General features: G+C 39.1%; 1 protein-coding gene and 1 long non-coding RNA gene across 2 annotated transcripts in view; one reads left to right on the plus strand and one right to left on the minus strand.

Annotated features, from left to right (window-relative positions):
* LOC132371490 (uncharacterized) overlaps positions 1-15,468 on the minus strand; it is a 95,481-nt gene that overhangs the window by 14,765 nt on the left and 65,248 nt on the right. The window lies entirely within an intron of this gene.
* NPVF (neuropeptide VF precursor) lies at positions 241-3,538 on the plus strand. The gene is made up of 3 exons (XM_059932750.1): positions 241-378; positions 1,561-1,967; positions 3,487-3,538. The coding sequence occupies exons 1-3, from the start codon at positions 241-243 to the stop codon at positions 3,536-3,538; spliced, it is 597 nt and encodes a 198-aa protein (XP_059788733.1).

A 15,468-nucleotide genomic window follows, 5' to 3' on the forward strand; every position in this document is an offset into this window, starting at 1 on the left:
TTTCAAAGTTAATGAATTTGCAAGCAGAAACATTGCTGTCTTCCTAGAATGAATTACCCACATTCCTTACATACATATTTCAGTTAAACACTAATTAATGTTGGTGCTTAAAACACGTGGGATTGAGTTCTCTGTGAAAGTGAACTTTCCTTTGTTTTTGGACAGGATAAAAAGACCACAATTTCGCTTCATGTAGACATCGGGCTGCACATATAAACTTAATTCTAGATTTTGGACAAAATGGAAATTATTTCATCAAAACAATTCATTTTACTGACTTTAGCCACTTCAAGCTTATTAACATCAAACATCTTCTGTTCAGATGAATCAAGGATCCCCAATCTTCACAGCAAAAAGAATTATGACAAATATTCTGAGGTAAGTTTTTTAACTCTATCTAACATGACTAGCATTAACTACTGAACATTTGTCCTGAGTCCAGTGCTTTTGTAAAGAGTAAGGAAGAAGTTTGTGCTTTGTTTTTTGTCACACTTCAGCCTTCCCATGGCAGTGTATGGCTCTAACTTGTATTTGGTAGCACAACAGCACACAGCCTGGCCTCTCATGACCATTTTAGTGCAGAGTTTGATACTTTGCAAGCATAAGGCACATTAATTTTCGATTGACTCAGAAGTGCACAGTTGTAATAAGTAGTTGCAGAAATAAGTACTGGATACATTTCAGCTGGATGTTTGAATTGTCTTTCTATATCAAAGCAAAATATTTATCCCTAGATGATAGAATTCCACGTTATTTTTATTTTCTTCTCTATGCCTTTATATAATTTCCCAAATTTGTTGAAATGAGTAGGTATTACTTTTTACAATCAGAAAACAGTTATTTAAAAATCTTCATATGGACAAACTTTCATGGTAAAACTAAATCCAATTAAATATTTGCTGTATTTTAAGTGGTTGCTTTAAAGTTGGTATAGTAGTGGTGTAGTAACCCACAAACCAATCAGTGTTTTACTAATATAATTTACATACTGGCAAAAATACAATCAGTTTCTTGAGAAATGCTTTTAGAGTGGAACTCTGAATATGAGCAGGTAAAAAAGAAGTCTCCTCCACCTGTACCCCAAAATGTGGCTAGCATCTCTGCTTTCATGAGCCCACCACTTTGGCTTTTAAAGAGGAGGGAAACAAGAGACATGGAGAGGCAGTGGGAGGTGTCTCTAAAAGCAAAATATAAAAATCTATGAAATATTTCATAAACAACATGAATCAAAACTGAAGGAGAATAACTGCAGTAAAATAAACTTTTGCCTCATTTCAATACTTCATTATGTTCTTGCTGCTCAAACACATTGCTGCATGCACTGTATATATTTTATTAATATTTTATAGTTGTCTTACAATAGTCCAGGGACGGTGAAACTAGATTGCTTTAAGAAGCTTAATACAAATTATTTATTTTAAAAATTCTGCACATGAAAGCACAAACTTTGTTCATAGCTTTAACAATTCTACAGATTAAAGTCTGGATTTAACTTAATTTGGGGTTTAAATCTATTGCTTATAATAATAATGTTATTTTAATGGTTATTTCTAATTATAGCCTAGAGGAGATCTACGCTGGGAAAAAGAAAGAAGTCTCAATTTTGAAGAATTAAAAGATTGGGGTCCAAAAAACGTCATTAAGATGAGTACACCTGCAGTCAACAAAATGCCACCCTCAGTAGCCAACTTGCCACTGAGATTTGGGAGGACCGTGGAAGAAGAAAGAAGCACTGGGGCAATGGCCAACCCGCCTCTGAGATTTGGAAGCAATACAGAGGACAGCATCTCGAGACGTGTTCCTAACCTGCCCCAAAGGTTTGGGAGAACAGCAATAGCCAAAAGTGTCACCAAGACACTGAGTGATTTGCTCCAACAATCCATGCATTCACCATCTGCCAATGGGTTACTTTACTCCGTGACCTGCCAGCCCCAAGAAATCCAGAATCCTGATCAAAAGAACCTAAGGTAAATACTTGAATACCAATTAAAATGCATAGGCAGTTATGTAGAGCTAATCCAGAAAGTTTAAGAAGGCTTACATGTTTTCAAAAGAAGTTTCTAAGGAAGTTAAGTTTCTTGGAAGGAAAAAGGAAAAGGCACAGGGAAATAAACACCTGTAAATTGAGAGCTATAGAAGGTCAGTTATAAACATGACTACAGGTATGAAATAATGAGATAGCTTCCCCTAAGCCACATATGGGCATCCCTCTCATTACTCTACAGCCACTCACTAAGTAGCAACAGGCGATGACAGAATTGGGAGTTCATGCCTATGACGTATTTTCCAACATTTGACCTCTCTAGCATAAAAGGTCCCGCATGAGGGAGTTGCCTGCAGGTACAAAGGACACCATCTCAATAACCCAGGTCTCAAATTCAGAAGATCTTTTTCCTCAACTTTAAATCAAAATTTCTTTTTCCAGGATCTCATTTTATAAGTAATTCCTGTTATTATAATCATTCTTTATATTGGTATGTATTTATTGAATTATCTACTAGTACAAATCAGAGCACAAGCTACCACAAGAGGTTCAAAAATTTAATAAGCTACCTACCTATTATGTTCTAGTACAGAGCATATGTTAAAAAAAATTTTATATAAAATTGAACCTGACCCTTTAGTTCAAGACCTGAAGGAAATAAGGAGGCAGGTTGTGACATCTTATCAGTGAGAGCTTCTCAGAGCACTCCTGATTTATTTTTACCATGGTACTTATCCTCATCTGACATATTATATATTTAGGGTCCATCCTTTTTACTAGAACTTCAGTTCTATAAATCCCATAATTTTTGTCCATTGTCATATTCCCAACGCCTAGAACTGTCTGGCAGGTAGTAAGCCCTCAATATTTGATAGGATAAATGAAATGATCTGAGAGGCACTAATAAGGTCTTACAGAGATTCAAAAAAAAAGAATATTTCTTCATGTGGGAATCCAGGGATGTTTCATGAGTTGGACTTTGAGTGGTGACTCTATTTTGAACATTCAGAGACTAGAGGGAAGAGAGAGGGTATTTTCAGGCAGACAGGAGTATGAGCAAAGGCACTAAAGCAAGGTGAGGCAAGAAGAGCTGGGGCTCAGTTTGGTGAGAAGAGGAAAGAAGACAAGAAGGGTGGGGTAAGAGCAGAGGGTGCAGATATTCGGAGCCACATAAAATATTCTGAATGTTGTTTATCAGGAAAAGGAGAACCACTGATGTTTCTGCTGAGGTCCTGAGATACTGTACAGGTAGAGGTTGGCAACTCATCAGATGTTGGGAGTGGGGTGGCGATGAGGGAGAGAGATGAGTCAACGGTAACATTGTCATTCTAAGTGCCCATGACAAATTCAGGATCCCGTCAACATCTCACTCATTTCAAGTGCAACACAATTCAATTCAGGTATAATTAGGCAATTAGGATCATGACCTGCATTTGCATATGCTTTCTTTTACATGCTCTTGTTGTGATGGATGAGAATATTTTGTACTGCTTACATTTTAGGAGACTGGGATTGAAGAAAATAGATGATGCAGAATTGAAACAAGAAAAATAAGAAATCTGGAGCCTGTTCCTAAAGATGACATAAAGCTGTAACAACTCTGAGGTGAAGACAACAAGGAATGAAGTCATTGCCCTCTCTTAATAGATTATCATTCACAGCAATTTTTCCCTCTCAGTACAGCTAATATATTGAAAGTTTTAAAAAAATGTAAAGAATATTATAATGTAAAGATGAAATGAAAGATGAAATAATTTTGTCTAAATAAAAAGAGCATTGAATATACTTAAGAAGCCTCTAGTAATGGGGAGAAGAGGAGAGAGAGAGACTGATTGCCACATCACTATCGTATGAACACAGTCACACTTAAGTAAAATATTAGAGGAGTAGCCTGGCAAATTTTATGATGAATATTAAATAATTTAACAGAATAACGTTTGACAAATAAATGAACATGAATAATAAATTATTTACAAATATTTTTATACACCTATTTCTGCCATTGCATCAACTGTTAGTGAATCCATGATAGATTGAAAAATTTTTTTAAAGAAAGATAAAAGAAAAAGGCAGTTATTAGATACCTCTCTAAGTGTCTCTTCTATCTATATCTGGAAATTTGCCTTCTGGTGTGTCTCTTTTCTCCTCACTTAATATTTCAAGTTTTTGATTTGCAGAGGAAATCTAATCACACTCTTAAAACTAACAATTTATAAACACAGTACACCACCACGCGAATGCACAGTGATTCAACTTCTGTCATAGAATGAGCAGTCCTTAGTCAGATATTAATCAGTTTATTGAGCAACCTCAATTCCTTAGGGTGCAAGCCAGAAATGCTATTAATTCTCTCCCATCCTGCCCCCAGCTGGGCTGTGTTGAATCTCCTTTTCCTGCTGGGTAGAGACCGCCTTAATGATACCCTGGACAGACACTGAAACTTCCTCGTCACTTCTTGATATTAAAGAACTCAGTCAAGTCCAGCTGAAGATGGCAGCCTCATATCCAAAGCAAAGTTTCTCCTCCCCCATTGCTGGCAGGGCTGGGGGCTGGAAGGATGTGAAGTGGGAAAGGAGCAAGGCTGCTCTTTTTCTCTTCCGCCCCTTTCTCACCCCCGAGGTAGGGTGGTGGGAGGGAAAACGGTAGACCTCTGGAAAAAAATCTCCTCTCCTATCTTCTCCAGGGTGTTGGGTGGGCAAGGGAGGGGGATGGGCAGGATGGGGATGGGGAATCAAGAGTCGCTGCCTCATCCTCTCTATACAATGTCGCTTCTTCTATAAGGGAGTTCTTCGGGAAGCACTGAGGGAACCTCACACTGCCTAGGTCAGTGACCTAAGAGACCTGGATGCTCCTTGATCTCTTCCAACCACCCTCATCCCACCTGTACTCTCCATGGCTTCTTATTGCCAGAAAGAAAGGTTCAAGACAGCTACCTTCTCAGCATCCACTTCATCTACAGAAAAGGCAGATGGCCTTGTCATGCCAAGGCAGGACTGAAGCTGCTCCTCGGCTGCCCCACCACTGCCCCCATTTGTCTCCAACCCCCTTTGCCCTGCCTAGGAGGGGCAGAGGCAGATCAGCAAGCCTACTGCCTATACAAACTACCCATCGGAAATGAACCGCCAGTACCTGCTTCATGATCCCGCTCTGTACGAGTGATTTTCTAGGAACCTCTCTTGCTTGGTTTCGGGGTGAGGGGCAGCTGCAGCAGCCCCCTCCCAGTCAACCTCTCATACATCGCTGGGAGGAGGATGGGCCACGGCAGGGGCTGATGTGGCTCTGCCATCTCTTCGTAAACCCAGAAGGGGTGTCTGGCCCCTGCCATCCATGGTTTCCATTACAATGTCAAGTATTTAGAGCCTCTGTACTTCCAGATTTGGTCCCCAGTTGCCCATCCTGAGCAAAGTGAAAAGTATGCAACATCCTGCTGCACTAATAAATAAACAAAAAGGCCATTCGATCCCTTGATACTACATGACACAAGGAAATTTCTTGTCGTAGAACATGGGTTCTTTACCTAAACCTTTGAAATTTATGGAAAACGTTAGGTGAATAACCAGGTGTCAGCTGTCCCCTTAACCAGGTAGCTTATTCTGTTTTAGCCACTTGCCACCCCCTTCACCAGCTTCTACAAGAAATCCATTCGCATAAGGAAGTTTGCGATCTCTCTGCAGATTTGTGGGATCTCAAGGAGGCGATCACATTGCACATCATTACACTGAAAAAGTCTTGACTAGACAAGCCTCTTCTCCCGTCTCTCTTTACCTGGACCCCTAGCAGGGTCTCCTCCTCTTCTAACCTCTGATGCTCACCGGGGTGGCTTTATGGGCATGTGACCCATGCAGGTGCACAGGGCCCCACATTTGGTTAAATGCCTTATTGTCACTGCCCTAAAATTCTTAATAATTTTGAATGAGTGCTGCATTTTTTATTTTCCATCGGGCCCCACAAATTACATAGTCTGTCCTGCTCCCCCCCATCTCAGCCCTGCTGGCTCCTCTGCCTACTCTCCCAAAATCCAGTGCCCCCCCACCCCGCCACCGATTTATTAATCAGAGCAGCTTTCGTTTTCTACATGAAACACAAGGGCCAGGCTGTCACACAGGCCTGAGAGGTCTACTTACATCCCACAGTGGGTAAAAAATATAACTGCACAATTCATGAAATGTAGTCAAAATGCAATTTTGTGTGTGTGTCTCACTACCCCCTTTAAAATGTAAAGAGTGGGGAAGGAGATGTGCAGAAATCTTCCCCTGGCCCTGGATGGAAACTTGGCCAGATGCCAAGAAATTCCCTGATGCTCTTAGCTGTTCTTTGGCCTAAGTCAAAACGCACAGTCTCAATTCCATTGTAATCATCGTTTCAATCTACATTCTTTCATTCATCTTCAACACTTCCCATGTGAGGTCTGAGTTGGGGGACAGGAATGAGATCGACTTCCGCTCTCTTTTCCAACCTCAACTGCTTCCTCACTCTCTGGCTCTGTTGGACTCTTCTGGGGTGGAAGAGAATTTGAGATGAGAGGTAAGGAGTTATAGAACAGTTCTTGCCAGGGTGTATGGATTCACTCTCAGGACCCAGAGGATGGTACCACCCATCATGGCTGGCCTCAGCCCTCGCCCTGGGACACGGTCTTCTAGGGGTCCTCTCGAGTAGGACTCGAAACAGCTTCTGCAAATCTCTCTTCCCTGTAGCTCATACCTGGTTATCCACAGATCGCCCTCCACATTGGGTGTGATCCCAACATGCCTCTTCTATCTTATTGCCCCCAGACTCTTTAGCGTTTTGACCTGGAGTTGAGCACCAATTTTTTGTTTCTCTCAACCACGTGGAACACGTTTCCTCATCGTATAGAAGCCCCTCCCTGAAGAGTAATGGACTCAGTAATCCCCAGCACGTGGGCATGGGTGGGGGGCATTCGCAGTAGGGTAACAATGCTCTCCAAAGAAATCTCTTCATAAACCCAAATCTTATCCTTTCATGGTCTCCACGTGGGTGAGAAAATTGAGGACTTAGTGGAATCACTTTCCAACCATTTCCTTTAAAAAGTCTGCACACAGTGATCTGGCTTTGGAATTTTACATCTGTCAGATTTTGGTGTTTGATTAAAACTTCACTTTTGATATTCTTTGCAACAAAGATGGATCTCTACTTGTAAAGAATGCTTACAGCTGCTAAAAATGACATTGTCTCTGCGTCATTACACATATATGTGCATTTTCCTGGGGGAAGAGTTCAGAGCTCTAGGGTAACTTCTCAGTAGAGTTTGTAACCCATAAAGTTTAAGAATTACTGCCACAGAAGATTTTATTTCTAGAATTATTTTAAATTAACATCTAATTCAATTTATCAATGAATATTGTTATCTGACTGGCCATTTAAGTGCTGAGAACATAACGTGCCAAAACAATCAGAATCACTCAAGTGGTTTAGCCTGACCTTCCTCCAAATACTGGCTTTTTATAGTAGCAGAAAATAGAAGCGAGGTGGTAATTGTGCTCTTTTCCTTAGTGTGCTTTCCCAGGCACCTCCTCCCAAATACTTCATTCTCCACCCCTCCTCCTCTCTTCCAACACTTCACTTCCTCAAGGAAATTCCATTTGGATTGGGCCTAACCTAAACCTCGGCCAGTCTGTAAAGGTGAGCAAAGTGTGGAGCTTCAGGGGAAAGTTGGGGATGACACACGCTATACGTCAATGATTTTCAGGGAAGGGAACTTCCATGTGCTCTCAAGTCCACATTTCATACATCATACTGTGACAATGACCTTGAGAAATACAAAAAGGAAAAAAAAATGTACTGGCTCTGGGACCAGTTTCTCAGTGAGAAAAATGAAAGGTCCAACAAAATGAAATAGTCAAGAAAGAGGAAAGCGTTGGCCTCTACTTACTTCATGTGTGTTTTTTCTTTTTCATTTTTTTCCCTAAAGATCTTCCTGCAAACATTATGTGACACTCTTCCTATGCAACTTATCATTTTATTTAATAAGCATACCAAACAACATGTTATTCCCTAGAAACATGCACTTTCACATTTCTGTGCCTTTGTTCATGCTAATTCCTTCGGCTCAAAGGCCCCTTTTATACTTACCAAAAATCTGCTCCATCATCCTAAGCACAAGGTTCCCACCAGGCCATCTCGCAGCAAAAACAAAGGGGCAAAGCACAGGTGTGCTCTTTTTCCAAAGGGCCCCATCCAACAACTTCCTCTTTCATGTCACTGGCTGCCCCAATCTGCAAGGGAAGCTGGGAAATGTAGTTTCTCCTTTGGGCACATTGCCTCAACCACGATGATGATAGAAAAATAGAGCATGGGTATCAGATAGGCAACCAGAAGGGTCTGCCCAGCCTCTCCTCAAGCTCACTTCCTTGTTGTATAAAATATATAGCATATTTTAATTTTTTTTCCTTCACTAGACCAAGGTCAACGCTACTGACATTTTGGGCTGGACAATTCTTTGTTGTGGGGCTGCCCCATGCATCATAGGATGGTTATCAGCACCTGTAGTCTGTACCCACTAGATGCCACCCTGCAAATGGGACAACTAAAAATATCTCCAGACATTGCCAAATGTTCCCTGGGGGGGGCAAAATCATCCCTAATTAGGAGCCCCTGCACTAGACTGTCCTAATCTTCTTTGTATCCCATCCCCAGCTAAATAATAATGACTGTTGATTGTTACGATAACTCTGTTTTAACATTTAATGCTGTTTTAACCACTCCTGTTATGCTCATTTTTACACATGAGAACTGAGCTCACAGAGAACATTCTAAAAAACGGGAGCTAACAAATGGGCTCCACCGAGGTCTGTTTCACGTCAAAGTTTACACTCTTCCTCCTCCATCCACTATTCTATCCACCACCACGTCAACCACCTCCCATCCAGCCCTCAAATACTGTAAGCATTCAGGAAACATTTGTTGAATGAAGCTTTAAATAGAAAATATGAGTGCACTGGAGCCCAGGAAGAAAGTCTCACTGTTTTAAACATTATATACAGATTTTAGAAAGAAGGAAGGAAGGAAGGAAGGGAAGAAGGGAAGGAGGGAGGGAGGAAGAAAGGAAGAGAGAGAGAAAAAAAGACCTTAGATTCCTAGACAGCTTTAACCTAGCCACTCCTTAAGATATCTACCTTAAGAGCAGGTAGGGAGGTGCCTACCTTATCAGAATGAATGACCATAAAGGGTAAAAACATCACAGAAGAAACACTGTACCATTTTTAACTTAGACTCTAAAGAAGCAACTAATGATTTTTTTTCCTTACAGCAAACAAAGTGCTATTGTTGTTGATGAATCTCAAATATCAGTTTCTGCTTCAGTGGGAGAACCGTACAGGTCAAGAGAGCCACTGAATTACACAGTCACTGGCAAGTGGCGTGGGAGAAAGGCATCAGTAAGTACGCTCCTGCCGGGTTAGGTCTCTCACTCCCTGGGTCGTCTGCAGTTTCTTACCAATCCCATTAATGAAGTGGGACAAAGCAATAAGGGAATTAAAATAAATCTAAAGTAAGCCTGTCCTAGCCCGACGACATGAATTGTGGGAGTACTCGGGTGTTGCAGCCTTTCCCTGCTTCTCACAGATTGATGTTTGTTACTGAAAGCCCTGTGGAAAATATAATCACTTTGCTGTTTGGAGTCAGACTGAATTAGGAAAATATTACCTGGTGAACATTATACCCAATGTTTATTTTATCTTACTACTTATTAAGTGGCCTTGAGTTCCTAAAATGTTTATTAGACGTTGCACATTTTATTCACTGTTAGAAGTATTAACATTAAAAAATCAGGGAGATTTCATTTGCCTTTTTTAATGTATTCTATTTTGCTATGGTAAAATATACGTAACATAAAATTTACCATTTTAACCATTTTTAAGTGTACCATTCAGTGGTATTAAGTCCATTTCACTTACTTTTTACATAGTCGGGCACTATTCTCTAATTATACTCATATTACTAATATTTAAGTAACCATACCCAAAGCTCTAACATTATTTTGCTTGCCAGGAAATGCCTCTGACAACAATAAGGTTGATGCTTTTTAGAGATGCTCTGATTCTGACAGACTTATTTAGGAATATTAGATTTTTTCACCAGAACATTAAATTTTTCCTAAATTCCCTTGAAGCTTATTTTGAAAGGAAGTAATTGTTGCTAATTTTTTTTTCTCCTGAAGTATTTTATCATCTCACTAGTTCATACTATTTTGTATTCACCTGGGGCAGAAGCTAGTGCTTCTTTAGAAATACCTGGGACAGCAAAGGTTCTGTTACCAGTCAGATATGAGAACACATTTATTTCAGAACAGTAATGAAAATGAAGCATTTGATTAGTTTAATTTCCCTGAGAAATGGAGGATGGACAACAGCCATTCACCTACTGTGTTATAGCACTTCTCTTTGAACTTCGGGGCTCTATCACATTCTTCCTAATAGCCCATTTTTGTTTTTCATATATCATGAAGTTTTCCTCTCACAATGTAACACAAAGGTAATACATATTATCATATTTGTAGCTTAGGAAATGGGAAGTATTATCACCCATTATTCTCTTCCTAAATATAGGAACTAATGTATTACAGGAGTCAACAGGAAAATCACTATTAGAATGAGGAGTGGCATAATATTATAATGAGATTAATGTGGAATTAATACTCTCTTTCTAGAGATAGAGAAATATTATTTTAATCATGAAGAAAAACTGTCTCAAAATTTATTTTACCTCTTGGCAGATTTCCAGGCATTGGTATATTGTGGTTAATAAAACATAAAACTATTGTTTCACTTTCTTAAAATATGCAGCAATACTAATTAGCTACGGCAATGCACCTACATAATTTTCAAACTGCTTTTAAAATATCACATTGCTTTTCCCTTGTAATTTAAAGCACTGAATTGTAACCGATATTGCAAAGTTATTTTTAACCACTAGAGGGAAGAAAATGCTCCACATTTGTACGTAACTAATTTTAAATTCTTAGACCAAAACAATAATAACCACACCACTACCACAACAACAAAAAGTCTTTAAGATCCTGTTTTATACTGTACAATATACTGCACACTAAAGGCTCAGTTAACAACTTTAAAATTTTAAACCAATGCACAATCATCTCAATTCAACAGCTTATAGTAGGCAAAAGTAAACATTTTTGCAGCCTGAGCCTACCTATGAGTTAAGGATTATTAGCATTAGGGAATCAGCACATCCTTAAGGAAAGGCAGAATACTTAAACAAACAAAACAGACAGTACCCATTAAGAATCAGCAAGGTTCTTTCTACATTAAAATATCTACAATGGAATGCAAAGGTCGTATTTATCACAAAATTGAAATATTAACTGAAGTCACAAATTGATCAAATGCTAAAATATTTACATTTGACTCTTGAATTTCTATATATACTTTCTTTTACCACAAACCAACTGCAGATCTAACTGTGACAGAGATGCTTTAAGTTTCCTCTTAATATAACTTTTTGACCTGATTAATTTTTGTTAATTATTTCTCTTAATTTTTGTTCCTCCCAATTAAGCCATTTGCATTTCAGTAACTAAAGCATTACTTCCTTTGATTAGAAACCACAACCTCTTTACTTTTTCACTCTCATTGATTAAAACGTAACACGGTGAATTAAGCCATTTGGATTTCAGTCTGTGTGGGTGACATTTTAACAACTGTCCCTTCAACCTTCTCTCTGTGTCAATCTTGGCCATGTCCTACATCATAGAGGACAGCAGGAGGGCAATGGTGGCAGCCTGATAGAAGAATAGAGCAGGCATGGAGCCAGAGGTTACACAACAACGAAGTCAGCGATTTCTCTGATGCATGAGCCTTTCACTTGCCAATCAAACCTGATAAGGCTTTTACCTTGTAGAGTTATTCCTGACCTTACCCAAGACACTAAATCATTTCTGAAGTCTTGTTTCTTAGCCTAAGCAAACCTGCTCTCCCCACTTTTCAGGTCTGTGTGCACTGTTCACTCTAATACTAATAAATACAGCACAGTGGTGCAGAAAAGCTGAGGAGGTGTCACTTCTTTTGGACTAATGAAAGTGATGCACATCTAAAACCAGAGCTAGTCAGAAAGCCTTCTGTATTATGACCTATTGGCAAAAGTTATAAACTAGCAGTTTTGAAATAAGCTCCTAACAATTATAGTTGCCCAGGAATAGATCTGACCCACACGTGCAACGGAAAGGCGTTTGAGCAGAGACTGGATAGTTATACAACAGATAGGAATATCAAAAATGAGTTATCACAGATGTCATTTCTGCAAGTGTGAAGCTGTACTAATTGACTTCCAAAACCTTATCAATGTTCTTTTAAGATTAATTTTATGTTTAGCAAAGAAATACATGCGCAAGTTTAAAAAGTCAAAAGAATTCTGCAAGGCTTATAGTTAGGGTGACTGCATCCCAGTTTTCCAGGGACAGTTCTGATTTATGCCTATTATCCCAGTATAATTATTAATAGTGCCCCCTCTTTCACTCTCAAAAGTGTTCCAGTTGGATGAAAAACCACTGTCTCAAGTCCCAACCACATTACCCCCAATTTCTATTTCCCAGAAGCAATTACTTTTAATACGTTAAGGATTTTTTTCTGTATGGGTTCAAATTTCTAAGAAAAATCAAAAAACATGATTATACTACTTGCATCAGTTTAAACTGCATTAGAATTCAAAGACCGGGGGTAAAATCATTGACTTAAACAGGTAGAAAGAGGTGCCTGGAAGGTACATTGTTTGAAGACTTATTCATCTGAAAATGACTTTTCCTCCTTCATACATTGTTGGGATTTTACATCCATCCAAATTCTCACAAAGTGTACGGGTAGCAAAAGTAATGACATTGCTGAGACACACTACCTCGATCTCCCTTCAAAATAAGATTTGCTACCCAAGATGTCAGCTCTGTCAGGGACTGCCTCAGCTGCAGAGAGTTACCTGACCCCACCAAAACGCCCTTCCCAGATCAGAGGCATCCAATGCCTGACTGAGGCAGGGGTAAAAAGACCCTTTCCACCCAACCTAGGACTGCTCTGAGAGGCCATCAGTGCTCCAGAGCTCCCCAGAGGTTAGCCAAGGTTTTGTCAGGCTTATATAACAGATGGACTTGTCCCTCTGCCCAATCCTGCTTCCTTTCCTTCTTTCCACAGGTGTTGATCTTTAATAAACAGCTTGTACCCCAAACTCCATCTCAGCATCTGCTTCCAGAAAACCCAATCTGCAACAAATAGGTACTATGGTTCAAAATTCAAAAGGTGCAAAAAAGGAATATGGTGAAACACCTCCCTCCCTCCACTGAGATCCAGTTATCAGTTCCCCTTCTCAAAGTCAACCAACGTGGCCAGGTTCTTGTGCATATTTCTAGAAATAGTATGCATATATAAGAAATGTTTATATATATATATATATATATATATATATATATATATATATATACACACACACACATAACTTATAAGGAAACATATTTCTTTCATTTGCTACACAAATGGTAGCATACTCCACAACTGTTCAGTACTTTTTTTTTTTTTTTTTTTTTATGGCTGTGTTGGGTCTTCGTTTCTGTGCGAGGGCTTTCTCTAGTTGCGGCAAGTGGGGGCCACTCTTCATCGCGGCGCGCGAGCCTCTCATTATCGCGGCCTCTCTTGTTGCGGAGCACAGGCTCCAGACACGCAGGCTCAGTAGTTGTGGCTCACGGGCCTAGTTGCTCCGCGGCATGCGGGATCCCCCCAGACCAGGGCTCGAACCCGTGTCCCCTGCACCGGCAGGCAGACTCTCAACCACTGCGCCACCAGGGAAGCCCCAGTACTTTTTTTTTACCTTAAAATATAACTCAGAGGTTGTTACAAGACAATATATAAAAAGTATCATCATTCTTTTTAATGGCTGCCTGGTATCCCATTGCATAGAAATAACAATTTATTTGGTGAACATTTAAGTTATGTCAAATCTTTTCCTATTACATACAGTGTTACACTGAATAATCTGTGTGTGCATTAGAGCCCAGTTGTGCATATTTTCAAGCCCTATGTGTGCATGCATGTAGGAAAAATTCCTAGAAGAGGGATTCCTAGTCCATAATGCTCTAGTCATAATTTTGATAGATGTTGGTAAACTGCCTTCTTTTTATATTGTACCAATTTATACTCCCTTGAAAAATATATGAGCGCCTATGTCCTCATACTCTTCCTTTATTGTATCACTGAATTAATAGAGTCCAGTATAAAATATAACAAAAACAGACATTATAAATGTTGGGCTAAAAATGTACAGAAGTTCTAAAATTTTTTCCATGCTCTATTGAATCATCTTGTGTCATCTTGGTGATGGTTCACCCCACTTCGGAAGGCAATGGTTTACTAAACAGGAGAATTTTTCTGAAATCAGGGAGCAGACATTTTCAACTTTCCATGCCCTGTGTTGGACACACAGTAGTTGTTCAATTAATATTTATGGAATAAATGAATGGAAAAAAATGAAGAAACTTGGTTAGTAGCATATATAAACATATAAAATGTCTCTTTTTAAATTTTTTATTGGAGTATAGTTGATTTACAATGTTGTGTTAGTTTTAGGTGCACAGCAAGGTCAATCAGTTATACATATGCATATATCCATTCTCTTTTAGATTCTTTTCCCATATGGGTTATTACAGAATATCGAGTTGAGTTCCCTGTGTTATACAGTAGGTCCTTATTAGTTATCTCTTTTATATAGAGTAGTGTGTATATGTCAATCCCAATCTCCTAACTTATCCCTCCTCCTCTTTCCCCTTTGGTAACCATAAGTTTGTAAAATGTCTCATTTTAATGTGCATATTTTAACAACAATATGTGTAGGAGTTGTGTACATATTTATGATATATATTGATAAAGTGATATGTGTGTAACTAAAATACACACACAAGAGTTGATGCTTAAATTCCTTTCACTAATTCCATTTTATATATATGTACCACATTTTCTTTAACCATTCATCAATCAATGGACACTTAGGTTGTTTCCATCTCTTGGCAATTGTAAATACTGCTCCAATGAACATGGGGTACAGAGGTCTCTTCAAGATAGTGACTCCAGTTGCTCTGGATACATATATACTCAGAAGTGAAAACGCTGTATCATATGGTAGCTGTTTTTAATTTTTGAAGACCCTCCATACTGTTTTCCATAGTGGCTGCACCAATTTACATTCCTACCAGCAGTGCACAAGGGTTGCCTTTTCCCCACATCCTCACCAACACTTGTTATCTCTTGTATTTTTCATAATAACCATTCTAACTGGTATAAGGTGATATCTCATTTTGGTTTTAATTTGCATTTTCTTGACAATTTGTGATGTTGAGCACCGTTTCATGCACCTTGAACATCTTTTTTGGAAAAAATGTCTATTCAGGTGCCTTGCAAGTTTTTAAATCAGATTATTTGGGGTTCTTTGCTATTGAGTTGTATGAGTTCTTTATATATACACTGGATATTTAC

This window comes from Balaenoptera ricei, chromosome 9 (genome assembly GCF_028023285.1).
Source record: "Balaenoptera ricei isolate mBalRic1 chromosome 9, mBalRic1.hap2, whole genome shotgun sequence".
NCBI lineage: Eukaryota > Metazoa > Chordata > Mammalia > Artiodactyla > Balaenopteridae > Balaenoptera > Balaenoptera ricei.

Coding starts and splice junctions, on each gene's coding strand:
- NPVF (XM_059932750.1), top strand. CDS start 241: ATGGAAATTATTTCATCAAAACAATTCATTTTACTGACTTTAGCCACT. Junction 379..1,560: donor ATTATGACAAATATTCTGAG/GTAAGTTTTTTA, acceptor TTCTAATTATAG/CCTAGAGGAGATCTACGCTG. Junction 1,968..3,486: donor CCTGATCAAAAGAACCTAAG/GTAAATACTTGA, acceptor CTTACATTTTAG/GAGACTGGGATTGAAGAAAA.